The sequence below is a fragment of the Callospermophilus lateralis genome, chromosome 15 (assembly GCF_048772815.1).
Source record: "Callospermophilus lateralis isolate mCalLat2 chromosome 15, mCalLat2.hap1, whole genome shotgun sequence".
NCBI lineage: Eukaryota > Metazoa > Chordata > Mammalia > Rodentia > Sciuridae > Callospermophilus > Callospermophilus lateralis.
Window position 1 is genome coordinate 38,756,093 of NC_135319.1, and position 14,154 is coordinate 38,770,246.

The 14,154-nt window shown below is 33.0% G+C and overlaps 1 protein-coding gene across 1 annotated transcript in view; it reads right to left on the reverse strand.

Annotated features, from left to right (window-relative positions):
* Positions 1 to 222: 222 nt before the first annotated feature.
* The window catches only part of Ctnna3 (catenin alpha 3), a 1,643,966-nt gene continuing 1,630,034 nt past the window's right edge, over positions 223 to 14,154 (reverse strand). Inside the window, exon 18 of the mRNA XM_076834267.1 lies at positions 223 to 510. Within this exon, the coding sequence (XP_076690382.1) occupies positions 223 to 510 (288 nt within the window). The remainder of the gene's footprint in view (positions 511 to 14,154) is intronic.

Consider the following 14,154-nt stretch of genomic DNA (forward strand, 5'->3'; position numbering starts at 1 on the left):
TCACTGGACCAGCATAGGATGATTAACCATTATGTGTTGACTATAACAGTGACATGACCCCAAGTATATGTTGTTTATGTTGTTTTAGTTTCGATGTTTTTTTATGTTATTTGTGAGTTAAACTCTGAAACTTAGTGAAATTACAGAACTAATCAAGTGTAAAATAAAGCAGTGCGGTTAGTTCAGACTTCCTAATGCGGGCACCCGTGCAGAATAGTGCTTTCAATAGATTTGTCTTCCTCTAAATTCACTCATGACTTGCACTGGATGGATTTTTTTCCTTGCGGAGCCTCGTCTGATGGCTGCATACGTTTCTTCTGGTTTCTCTCTTTTAATCAAGGGTTTTTTCGCTGGAGCCTTCATTCTCCACATCACTACAGGGTGCCGGGGCCCAGCAGGACTCTGGATTCGGATGATCTTGGTTGAGGCGATATAAGACATTTTCACTGTTTGCACTACAGCATTCATTAAATTTTTGGCTGCTTGGATCAGGGAGGTGACACTGTCCAACTGTAGGGGGAAAAAAATGAAGAAAGAGGTCTTGTTCAAAAATGTAATTAGGAATTTAAAGAGATTTAATAATGTAGAAGTTGAAAAGAACCACTTTGCTTTTACTCCAGAAATGAATGAGTTAATCCTTATTTTATATATCTATATGTAATTGCTTACATCATACTATTCTATTGTTTTTGATCATTTAATATTTATCTGATGTATAAATATATCCATATGTTACCCTGTAAGACAGCAACTTAGATTAATTTATTTCTCTTGGTTTTCAGTGAAACCATATAAATTTTTCAGTACTCAAATCCATATAATACCATAATGTTATACCATCACTGCTTTCTTTGAAACATATTTCCCTATTTCCAGGGGGTGATACTGAGCCCTTTCTGTAAAACAGGACTTCGTCAATAAAATCCATGTTTTATATAACTTAATATGAATAACAACAGGAAATTTTTCTCAGATATTATAGTTTAAGATAAATCCCATGCCCACATACATGTGTTAACATGCACATCTACCACTCTCTTGCATGAACATTTCCTATCACTGCAAAAAAATAAAATAAATGATTCTATCTAAAAGCATCTCTTTTTTTTAAAACCTAAAACTGTTATTCTATTATGCAGTCTGTTAACATAAAAAGAGCCAATGCTTTGCAGTCAAATAAAGCTTAAATTCCAGATCTTCCTTTTGGTAACTTGGAGAAACTGTTTAATCATTTTATTATAGTTTCTTTAATCATGAAATAGGAAAAGTATGTTTATTAAAGGTAAAATAATATATGTAAGGAAATGAGTACAGTCACTGCTAAAGAGTCTGTTGCTATTAAATATGATTTTCTTTGCTTCATATGAAGATGCATTAATGAGATTACTAAATAAAACTTTTTTTCACATGATCCTGTTTTTGTTATATTTGTCTGGGTTGTTCATAAAAATAATCTCAGGAAAAAATGAAGTGATGTTCCTAGAATCTTGCAAAATACCTTAGAGCTAAGTCAAATTGATTCATTTTTATACTACCAATGCCTTTTCCATTATTTTAGTTTGGCAGATTGTCATCCACAGCCAACTCACAGAAAGATGTGCCTCCACTGTCACCCCTTTGTGATGTGTGCTGTCAGGGTTGAGATTCAAACACTGGCTCTGTAGTTACTAAAATCCATCAGCAGCTGCCTAGCCTGAGTACTCTACCTTTGCTGTTAGAGGAGTCTCATCTCACATACAGAATAAATGAGGGAAGAAAAGCTGTAAGCTGAGGTTATGTGCCTGGGGCACTGGTCTAGCTGGCTGCTTCCTGGGAAGAAAATTTAATTAGTTCCATTATATGCCAAGGCTGAAATCTTTGAAAAGGTAAAACCAAAAACATACATATAATTCGAAAGGTGTAGTATTTGGCAATGATTCATCAGTACATCATTTTATTTCCTGAAGCCAGAAATGTAAAATCTGTGCATGTGGCAGGAAAATGTCACATGTTTTACAAACATTAAACAAGATTTCATCAAGTACTCGTATGTATTTTGGAGCACACTTTGAGCTTCTGAATCTGTATATAACTATAAAAATCATAGAATTGTGACCAGAATAACAAACTGTTATGGTTTGAATATCAGGTGTCCTCTAAAACCTTCTTCTGCATTAAAGCAGGAGGTGAAATGAATGGATTATGAGAGCTGTAAAATAATCAGTGGATTAATCCATTTGATAGATTGATAATTTGAATAGAAATATGGCAAGTGGGATACAGCTACAGGAAGTGGGTCACTGGGGGTGGGATGCCTTGGGGATTATATATTTTGTCTCTGACTCTTCCTGCTCTCTCTCCGCATCCTGTCTGTCAGGAGCTAAGCAGATTTCCTTCACTGAGCCCTTCTTTGATGATGTTCTGCCTCATCTCAGTCCTGAAACAGTGGAGTTGGCCGACCAGGGCTGAGCCCTGAAATCATGAACCCATGTAAACTTTTCCTCCTCTAAAGTGTTCTTATGGGGTATTTTCATCACAGTAATGCAAAGCCGACTAACACATGCCTAGTTACTAAATTACTCTGCTGACAGATTGCAAGCTAAAAATCTGCTCTTTAATGATTAATTTTCATTAAAACCTCCTGGAGAGAAGTGTTCAGAGAAATAAAATTACAACACTCACAATATCAATGCCATCATTATACACATCTCATTTAACACACTATTCTCATTTATGATAGCAGGACATCACAATGGGTTAGAGATGTATGTAGGCAAAAGAAAACCTGCTGCACAATATGTAGAAAACAATTGGGACAAGGCATACTGAAGAAAGGGTAGGGGAGATATCTATTAAGTCCAAGACAGGGAACTTCTTCTAACTTAAGCAAGATATTTTTTTGTTGTTGTTGTTTTATTTGTTGTTGTTGTTTGTTTTGTTTTTCATCTCTGAAAAGGATGGCAATGCTCAGTTGGAAATACACAGTTTGAAATAAAAGCTCTAAATTAAAAAAAAACAAAAAAACCTCCTGGAGCTTGGAAGTGGTTTCCAATCCCACCATTAGGAAAAAAGCAAATTTTTTTAAAGGGTAAAATAATATTTGTAGGTCCACAGTAATCTCATCCCTCATATATGAAAGTATTGGGTTTATCCTGAGAGTTCTGTACCACTATACAGTCTTTCACAAAAAGCAGGTTCTGGGAAATTCCTGTCACTCCATAGCTTTGGATCCTCCCTGCTTAAAACTAACATTCTTTTCTTTTTCTTTTGATCCTGTAATCTTATCATATATAAATTATATTTATTTCATCTCCTTTTTATTTTTCCATGAAAGTGATATCTATAGATGAGCAGTCTAGTCTAAGTACAATCCATGCCTCACAATCTGGAAACCAACTTGTCTTCTTTCCTCGCTTAATCAGATAATGCCTATCTGTGCAATTGTGATCTCTTATGCTGGCCTCTGACAAATCTTTAGATTTTAAAATCCTAAATGGCTATAGTAAAATCTTATTCTCTGCATGAGTCAGAAAAACCACAGGAAAAATTATCCCTCTAGGAGTGCATGAAGACTAGTTTTGCAGATAAATTAGGACAATTGCTCAACGAATACTGTTATTTTTGAGGAAAGCTTGTACAACAATTTATGAAGATATTTGAGGTCTAAGAACTCCGTGTGCTAAGATGTATAACTCCCAGCTATTACCCAAATCTCAGGCCATACAAGCAATAGACAAAGATAACCCTAGCTAATGACAGGAAATTTTGTTCAATGCCTAAGCAGTGTTTATGGCCTACTCATAGAGAATAACTATGCACAATTTAATGTCAGTGGAAAATTATTGTAAATCTTTTTATCCAGGTGTACTTTCATGAAAAACCCTTTAAAGGGAGGATTCAGTAGAACCCTCTGTGCAAAGACAAAGCAAAATTTGAGTGAGGTAATGTGCAGTACATTGTGATCTGTGTTCAACTTATTGAACAAAATTTTTTGAACTTTACAAATGTACCTGTGAAAGACAAGAGTATTATTTATTCCAAAGATCTGGTAGAGAAAACCAACAAGATTGTAAAACTCAGATCCACAAAATCTCTATTTATTACAAATCATGTACATTGATTGAAAAATTTTTTAGGCAAATATAACTTGAAATGTTTACTGTAGAGGAAGCTCTTTTCCCCAAATCTAGTGGCACTCTCCCCTGATCTAGATGAAGTATTTTTGATAAAGGTATCAATGGGAACAAAAATATCTTCAAAATCCCTCAGATATCATACTGATACATGTAAACATTTGCATGTTCTCACATATAGTAGCTCCCTTCCCATCCTTCTAAAAAGGAAGAGTTCTAATAGTTTTTCAAAGAGTAATGTGACCTAAATTAAGGCCTTCTTTTCTGGATTAAATCAAATCTACCATTTACATAGTAAATATCTAAAGATGCCACCAATATCAATTATGCTGGTGATTTATGCTTATGCTCAGAAAACTGATGTGGTTTCAAAATAATTTAGCCCAATAGTCTACTAGTTTTGCATATTGCATATGCACAGACATAAATTGGCAGGTTTGTTTACTATATTTAGATGAATAATAAGTAACTATGTTTAATAAATTCACTGATTCTAATTGTGAGCTATGTTTTCCAAACCAAATAATTCCCATCTCAGTAGAGTCTTATTTAATATTACCTTCTTATTCCAGTCTGAACTTTAATTACAGTGTCTCTTCTGTGCTTTGTGTATATATTATATGGTTTCAGTTAAACTACAGTACAAATTTGACCAGTTTTAGAGATGTTTTCAAATAAAAGACTGGCTCCTACTTGGAAATATATCAGTAACCCTTTATCATAAAAGGTATTTTTTTTTCCCCTCAGAAAATGTCAACTTTATGTTCATGTAACTAGTATAGAAAAAATATCTGGATCTTTTTATGAAAGACCATATAAATTACCTACAACACATGTTCTTGACAACTAGCTAAGTTGATACGAAATGTCTGCTAAAAAACCCTTGTCAAAATTCTATTGTAATTATTGACAGCAAGAGGAATATTCAGAAAGATATGCTAGATATTCCTTCTTTTGATTTTATATATTTCTCACCTGTATTATGTCAAAATACCAGAATGTCATATAATAATATTGTAACTCATTATATTCAGGGGTAATATTTTTATCAGACATGACCTTGTCTGAGAATTCTAAGTTTAAATGAACCATGCTTCCATTGATGCAGATCTTATATCCTTGCACCTGGTCTGTCACCTGGGGAAAGCACAGTTGCCCAATGCCTGTGCAAACTGCCATGCTAATTATTTCTGCTGGGGTTCCTGCTGAGAGAAAATCACAATCTACTTGGAAAGTATATTTGCTGTCCTATAGCTATTTTGACAAACTTGTACCATGTGTAGCCTATGATATTTTTGTGAGTCCCAATGTTCACCTGAACTCAAAGGATCCTGGTAGCCATTTCATCTTCATAGAAGCAATTCCTGACAGGCAAATGTGTGGACTTTGGTTCCAGGCATAATATGAGTTTATAATAATTGCTACTGTCTACTGTATGCTGTTAGATATTAATGAATAGTGACCCATAAAGGACTATCATTATCTTCATTTTTTTTTCAGAGGAGAGAATAAAGGCACTGAAAGAATTGGTAAACAGGTCAAGGTAATACAGCTTACTAAATGGTAGAGCTGAAATTTGAACAAAAACAGTCTTGTCCCACCTAGTGTTTTCACTCATTTCATAACCCTTCCTTCTCAGTGACATGCCACTTCCAATATGTGACTATTTTCAGATATTGAGTAGCTGGAGAAATAATTCTAACATTAGTAAAATGTCTAAAATTTTAAAGTTGACTAACCACTAACTATGTTTTTAAGAAAGTTTATCTTAATTTTGTAATTCATATTGGTACTGGGAACAATGAGGGTATCTTACTTGCCAAGTTATTTATTTAGTTAAGACATTAGTGTGAAAATGTTTGCTCAATATTAATTTCTAAGTAGCAAATTTTTGGAATATCAAATAGAAATATTCAGTCATTCATCCTTATACCCAGATTCATTTAAAGACATCTAGATTAAGACTTTTAAACTTTAAAATTTAAATTCTGGATATCAATGCATAAATCAATAAAGCAAAGAAAAAACATAAACAACTTATAGCTTCTAGGGCAAAAAAATGTATAACATTTATTTAATCTGAAAAATGTATCAGTATAAACACAGCCCTGAATAATTAACCAGATCTTTTGTTGACTGTCAAATCAATTTAAATCAATTTGTTTGCCTTGGTTTTGCAACAAAAATCAGGATTTTAATCCCCTAACTATGGTTATCTTTTTATCTCTTGCTTAGTTTTAACATGCTCAATTAAACTATTTGGAAAGAGATTAGCATAGGTCATGGAAAACAGCATAAGTATATATGTTGGCAGGTAAATAAACAGCAGAAATGACTCTAAAATATTTCAAGATATTTGTAGTCTTTCTAGTTTATATATACCATTTACATCTCTATATTTATGTAATGATGTTGTTTATATACAACAGAAAATGTTAAACACATTTTTTAGCAAAAGTACATCAACTAATTTAAAATATTTTTATGAACTACTCTGAATGTATCATTTGTTTTCTAGTTTTAAAGATTTTATTTTTTTTATTTATTCTAATTCATTACAATGACAGCAGAATGCATTTCAATTCATATTATACATATAGTGCACGATTTTTCATGTATTTGGTTGTACACAAAGAAGAGTCACACAATTTGTGTCTTCATACATGTACTTAGTGTAATGATGTCTATCTCATTCCACTGTCTTTCCTACCCCCATCTCCTCCCTCTTCCACCCTCCCCTTTGCCTTATAAAAAGTTCCACCATTCCCCAGGATCCCAATTATGGATCAGCATTCTCGTATCAGAGAAAACATTTAACATTTGATTCTCTGGATTGGCTTACTTCGCTTAGCATAATATTCTCCAACTTCATCCATTTACCTGCAAATGCCATGATTTTACTCTCTTTTATTGCTGAGTAATATTCCATCGTGTATATAAACACCACATTTTCTTTATCCATTTATCTACTGAAGGGCATCTAAGTTGGTTCCACAATTTTGCTATTGTGAATTGTGCTGCTATAAGCATTGATGTGGCTGTGGCACTGTAGTATAAGTTTTTAAGTTCTTTGTGTATAGACTAAGGAGTGGGATAGCTAGGTAAAATGGTGGTTCTATTCCCAACTTTCCCAGGAATCTCCATACTGTTTTCCATATTGGCTGTACCAATTTGCAGTCCCACCAGCAATGTATGAGTGTGCCTCTTTCCCCATATCCTCGATAACACTTATTGTTGTTTGTATTCTTAATAGCTGCCATTCTGACTGGAGTGAGATAAAATCTTAGAGTAGTTTTGATTTGCATTTCTCTAATTGCTAGAGATGCTGAACATTTTTTTCCTGTATTTGTTGACTGATTATATATCATCTTCTTAGAAGTGTCTGTTCAGTTTCTTGGCACATTTATTGATTGGGTTATTTATGTTTTTGGTGTTAATACTTTTTTTATTTGTCTTAGAGATTAGTGCTCTATCTGATGTGTTTATGGTAAAAATTTGCTCCCATTCTGTAAGTTCTCTCTTCACCTCACTGATTGTTTCTTTTATTGAGAAGAAGCTTTTAAGTTTGATTCCATCACTTTTGTTGATTCTTGATTTCATTTCTTGCACTATAGGAGTCTTATTCAGGAAGTCAGGACCTAATTCAACATGATGGATATTTGGGCCTACCTTTTCTTCTATTAGGCAAAGGGTCTCTGGTTTAATTCCTAGGACTTTGATCCACTGAGTTGAGTTTTGTGCATGGTGAAAAACAGGAGTTAGGAAATTTTTTATCTCAATACTCACGTAACACATTCTTTTGTTTCTAAACATATTTTTTGAAGAATAGCCTATATGAAAAGGATTCACCCTTTTCATATACATCTGAAATGCTAACAACCACGCTGGCTTAATAGGCTTAATAGGCAAATCAAATAAGAGGCATTGTTAAAGCTAGTAAAAATGGAGTCATCTTCCAATTGAAATTGTCAAGCTTATAATTAAATGGAGGAAGTCACCCATTCTTTGAATACAAAGAATTATTCCAATGGGCCCCTGATATGATTCACTCAGTAAATCTGCCCTTCACCAAATTCTCCATTAGAACATGACAACAGAAAAGGACAACCTTAGTTGAAAGGGAAAAATCAATGTGTGGAATAACTAAAAAAATTAGTACTACTGAGAGGGCCAGATGTGAAATTAAATATGACATTTATTCAGTTGTAATCTTGTCCTGTCAAAAGCATTTTCAAAGTTAATTTTTTTTCCAAAGCAGATACTTTAAGGCCAAAACATTTTATATCACCTTAAAAGAAGACAGTTATAAACATAATGTGACTGAGCCCCTTTAAAATTAAAGCCCCAGTGTCCCCAATTTCCTGGTAAATTGTTTTGCTGCAACTGAGTTTTTCTAATGCTGAGAATAGCAACTGAGGAACTAATCCTAGAGCCTTTGCAGGCACCAGTAAAAGTTGAAAAACTAGAATTGTAATATACCAGCTAGCTTGGCCTGGCTAAAGCTACATGTGTATTTCCAGAATTTTGTTCCCATTAATTATAAACATTCCTGAAGGAGGGGCAGAGATATCCAGAATAGATGCTTTCCCAGTTTTGACAAAACAATGATTAAATTTATTTTTCCTTTTTAAAATTGTTTTATCTTATTTCTGATGCAGGCCGGTGACCAAATGCTGTCTTTGAATATAGTCTGGGAATCCCAGCAGGGCCTCTGGCTTGGAGTGCCAGTAACAATAATGCCAATTCCAGTGGCTACTCAGAATGCTTTTAAATTTTATTTGAAATAGCCTATTATAAATATCTATGAATTACCAACCAATCTATATATAGGTTAAATAAACTGTGTTTACTTACAGAAAAATGCTTCTCTAAAGAACTAATCGTTGTAATAATTACAGTCCTAGATACACAGATTCGGAAAAGTTAGTATATTATTTCCCAAGTGGAAGGAGTGGATGGATTTGATGAAATTCTGTCAAAATCCATGTTTTACCCTTTGATTCCTTTTGTCTCCACCATCAGTTAGGACACTGAGGTCTGCCATCTATGAAGATGCTCTATGACATCTTAATGAAGCAGCAAGAACTGTGGGCTAAGAATGAGAAAGCACTGGTCTCCTTCCTTGATCCTATGCTCATGTCTTTTATGACTATAGGCAAGTAAAACTAGGCCTAGCATAATGCTAAAAAGGCTAAAAGGCATCACTTTTAAATCCATGTGGGACTTCCAGTCCATAAATCTTTCCACATCTCTACTATTTTTAGTATCTTTTGACCTTGATTTGCTCATTATTTTAATTTATCAATAATACTCGACATTTCTTATCTCACTTGTCTTCTTTCTATGATAGATGTCTTTCAGAATAGAATTCTCAATGGCCTAACACTGACTCCTACGTGATACTCTACCACTTTTATAAAATACTCTCATTGAGCAAATAAATAGATTTCTGGAAAAATTGAAAGCCAAAATCCTGAAGAGATTTCTTTCTTTGTTTTGATTTATTTTTTGGTACTGGGGATCAAAACCAGAGATCACATTTTGCTCATGCTAAACATGTGCTCCATCACTGGGCCACACTTTTAGCCCACTATTTTAGTCAATTCTTGAACACAATTCACACAAACACTATTTCAAATTTCCATTCTCTTTATATACCCTAGAGATTAGTCTCTGATGTACGAGTAGTAAAAATTTGCTCCCAAGATGTAGGCTCACCTGATTTTTATTTATTTATTTATTTATTTATTTATGCTGAGAAGAAGCTTTTTAGTTTGAATCCATATCACTTATTGATTCTTGATCTTAATTCTTGCACTATAGGAGTATTATTAAGGAAGTTGGGAACTAATCCCACATGATAAAGGTTTGAACCTACTTTTTCTTCTAATAGGTGCAGTGACTCTGGTTTAATTCCTAAGTCCTTGATCCACTTTGAGTTGAGTTTTGTGCTTGGTGAGAGATAGGGGTTTAATTTCATTTTGTTGCATGTGAATTTCCAGTTTTCCCAGCACCATTTGTTGAAGAGGCTATCTTTTCTCCAATGTATGTTTTTTGGCACTTTTGTCTAATATAAGATAACTGTAATTGTGTGGATTAGTTTCTGTGTCCTCTATTCTATACCATAGATCTTCCAGTATATTTTGGTGCCAATTCCATGCTGGTTTTGCTACTGTTGCTCTATAGTATATTTTAAGGTCTGGTATAGTGATGCCACCTCCTTTACTCTTCTTGCTAATGATTGCTTTAGCAATTCTAGGTCACTTATTTTTCCAGATGAATTTCATGATTGCTTTTTCTATTTATATGAGGAATGTCTTTGTGATTTTAAAGAACTCAAAAAGCTAAATATAAAAAAAAAACAAATAGCCCAATCAATAAATGGGCCAAGGAACTGAGCAGACACTTCTCAGAAGAAGATATACAATCAATCAACAAATATATGAAAAAATGTTCAACATCTCTAGCAATAAGAGAAATGCAAATCAAAACTACTCTAAGATTTTATCTCACTCCAGTCAGAATGGCAGCTATTAAGAATACAAACATCAATAACTGTTGGTGAGGGTGTGGGGAAAAAGACACACTCATACATTGCTGGTGGGACTACAAAATTAGTGCAGCCAATATGGAAAACAGTATGGAGATTCCTTGGAAAGCTGGTAATGAGTCACCATTTGACCTACCTGTCCCACTCCTCAGTCTATACACAATGGACTTAAAAACAGCATACTACAGTGCCACAGTCACACCAATGTTTATAGCAGCACAAATCACTATAGCAAAATTGTGATAACAATAACAAAACCAATCTATCTGCACTTCAGTAGATGAATGGATAAAGAAAATGTGGTATATATACACATTTAATAATTAATATAAATATTAATTAGTATTAAAAGAGAATAAAATCATGGCATTTGCAGGTAAATGTATGGAGTTGGAGAAAATAATGCTAAGTGAAGTTATCCAATCCCAAAAAACCAAATGCTGAATGTTTTCTCTGTTATAAGGAGGCTGGAAGATATTATATTAAGTGAAATAAGCCAGATTCAGAAAGACAAGTATGCGTGTTCTTTCTCATATGTGGAAGCTTAAAGAGTTCTCCTGAATGTACAAGAGTGATTACCAGAGGCCGGGAAGGGTGGGAGTAGAATAAAGGGAGGTTGAATTTGATATGTGCATGCTGAATGCAAGTGTTGAATTAGCACATGAACCCCATTAGTCTGTAGAAAGAATACACATTAATCAAAAATAAAACATAATAAAACACACTAAAAAAAAAAAAAAGGAGGCTGATTCATAGTGGGTTTTGGAGGGGGATCATTGGAGGATTAGACACTTTAGATAGGGTAAAGAAGTAGGAAGGGAAGGGAGAGGGCATGGGGGTAAAAAAGATGGTGGAAAGATATGGACAGCATTACCCTAAGTATATAGGTGAAGACACAAATGGTGTAAATAAAATATACTTTGTATACAACCAGAGATTATAAAAAATTGTGCTGTATATGTGTAATATGAAATGTAATGCATTCGGCTGACATATATAACAAATTAGAATAAAAAATTAAAAAATATACATAAATGTAGAAAAAATCCAAAATGTCTCTTAAATGCAGGAAATAAAATCAATACTCTCAAAAAATTTCCACTTTCATAAAACTTCTGCCATATTATATTCTCATGCAAGTATTTTGCCTAATATAAATATATACAATATAACAATAATAACAAAATAGAAACAGCATAGTGAAATTTCATGAACCTATATCACTCATTTTTATCCATTTCTACAAAATTAGAATTATCTATTTTTTTCTACAACATATACTTCTAATTATACTCCAGATTCTCTTTTTGATCTGACTGCTCAGATACATTGCACAATTAATAATTCCCTTTCTTAATTTATCTTTATTCTTTTTACTGGATTTTTTATCAGAATATTTTTAATAGAGCATTATAGTTATACATAGTAGCTGGGCTCATCCCAACAAAATCACACATGCATGGAATCTGGCCAACTCCATTTAAATCCCTGATCCTCCCTCCCGCAACATTCCGAATATTTAAATGTTATTGAAACTGTATCTTGAAACACAATCAGTTTTTGAATAATTATCTATACCCTGATACTACTATCCACACTCCTCAAGAAATCTTACTCCTACTTTTACTTAAATAAGTTTTCCCTTTTATCATATATATATCTGTATCATACAGATAAGATGTAATATATTAATAAATATATAATATATTGCATATATGTTAAATATATAAAATATATACTAAACTATTTGATAGTTAAGGTTGTAGTTCTGGTTTTATTATTTCTAATTTCACCTACAAACCTGATTAGTTCTTATATTTTATTTTATTTTATTGGCAATACTGGTATTGAACCCAGGGAAGCATACACATGATAAGTACCTACCACTCACCTACATCCCCAGCTCAATTAATTCTCATTCTTAAATAAAATCCATTATATAAAATATCATAGCTTATTAATCCTACTCTTGATAGACTTTTAGGCAGTTTGAGGCTATTATGAATAAGAAATTATGAATATTCTGTTATGCATCTTTTAGTGAACAAATATATAAAATTTTGTTGGCTATGCACCTTAGAGTGCAATTACAGAGTTATGAGAATGTGAGTATTCAGTTTTATTGGATGCTTTCAAGACTCCTGAAGCACTCAAATAAATTTGTATTCCTACCAACCATATACGAGAGCTCCGATTGCTATACATCTTCTTCTATACTTTTTCTCATATTTTCAAACTAGTCATTTTGGAAGATATGTTAGAAAGACATTGAAGTCAAATTGGCATCTCATTGATTACTAATGAAGTTGAGAATATTCTCCTATGTTTGTATAGACTCACACTTAGAGACCTGGTTCAATTCACTTATTCATAGTTCTTAAATATTTTCTATATTTTTTTGAATTTTCTATGTATAAAAGGATATAATTTCCCCCCTCTGTTTTTTCCCTTGATTTGTTACACTAAGTAAGTCCATCAGTATTGAAGTAGTGATATAAGATATTTTTTAATTATATTGTAACTCACAGAGAATGTTATTAATTTATTATCATTGACTTCTTTTTTCCCTAATTTATTTTTTTAATTTGACAGAACAAGTTGTATACAACATGATGACTTGAAGCACAGATTGTAAATTTGATAAATATAACTAACATACGAATCTCATCACAGCGTTATTTTTCTGATGAGAACACTTATCCACTCTCCTAGCATTCCTCAAGAATACAATTTTGCCACTAATTATAGCCACTATGATGTACAATAGATCTAAATATAATTTTGATTTCTTAGCTCATATATTAGATGTTTATTTTTTAAATTTCCCCCAAAATGAAGATTTCCTAGTTTCATTTTTATTATTCACTGATTACCTAAAAGACTACTGTGATTAGAGAACATGCTCTGAGTGATTTCAAAGTTAATATCTGTGGAAGATTTATTTATGGTCGAATTTGTACCTATATTTGTACCTATATAGGTACACTAGAAAGAAATATCATTGGCGACATAAGAGTTTCCTTCATATCAACTAGTATTTTTGAGCTGCTTCAGACTGTTAGTCAAATCTCATCTCACTCCAGTTATCAGGCAACAATGGATCTGCTCTCTCTCAGTACAGATAAGACCAACCTTTTGTAGAGTTGCATATAAATGAAATTCTATGGTATGCAATTTTCAGTGTCTTGTTTTCTTTCACCCAGAATTGTATCTGTAAGTTTCACCCATGTGCTATGTGTACCAGTAGTTCATTTTATGTATTGCTGACAAGTATTACATTTTATGCATATGCCATGATTTGTTAATTCTTTAACTTGTTGACTGACATTTGGTTTGTTGACAGACTTTTGCTGTTGTGAATAAACAAGCTATGGATATTTTGGATGACTGTTTCATAGCATATGCTTTCATTTGTTTGGGGAAGTGCCCTAGAAGTAAAGCTATGTTATATCGTAAGTGTATACTGAACTGTGTAAGAAATTAGCAAACCAT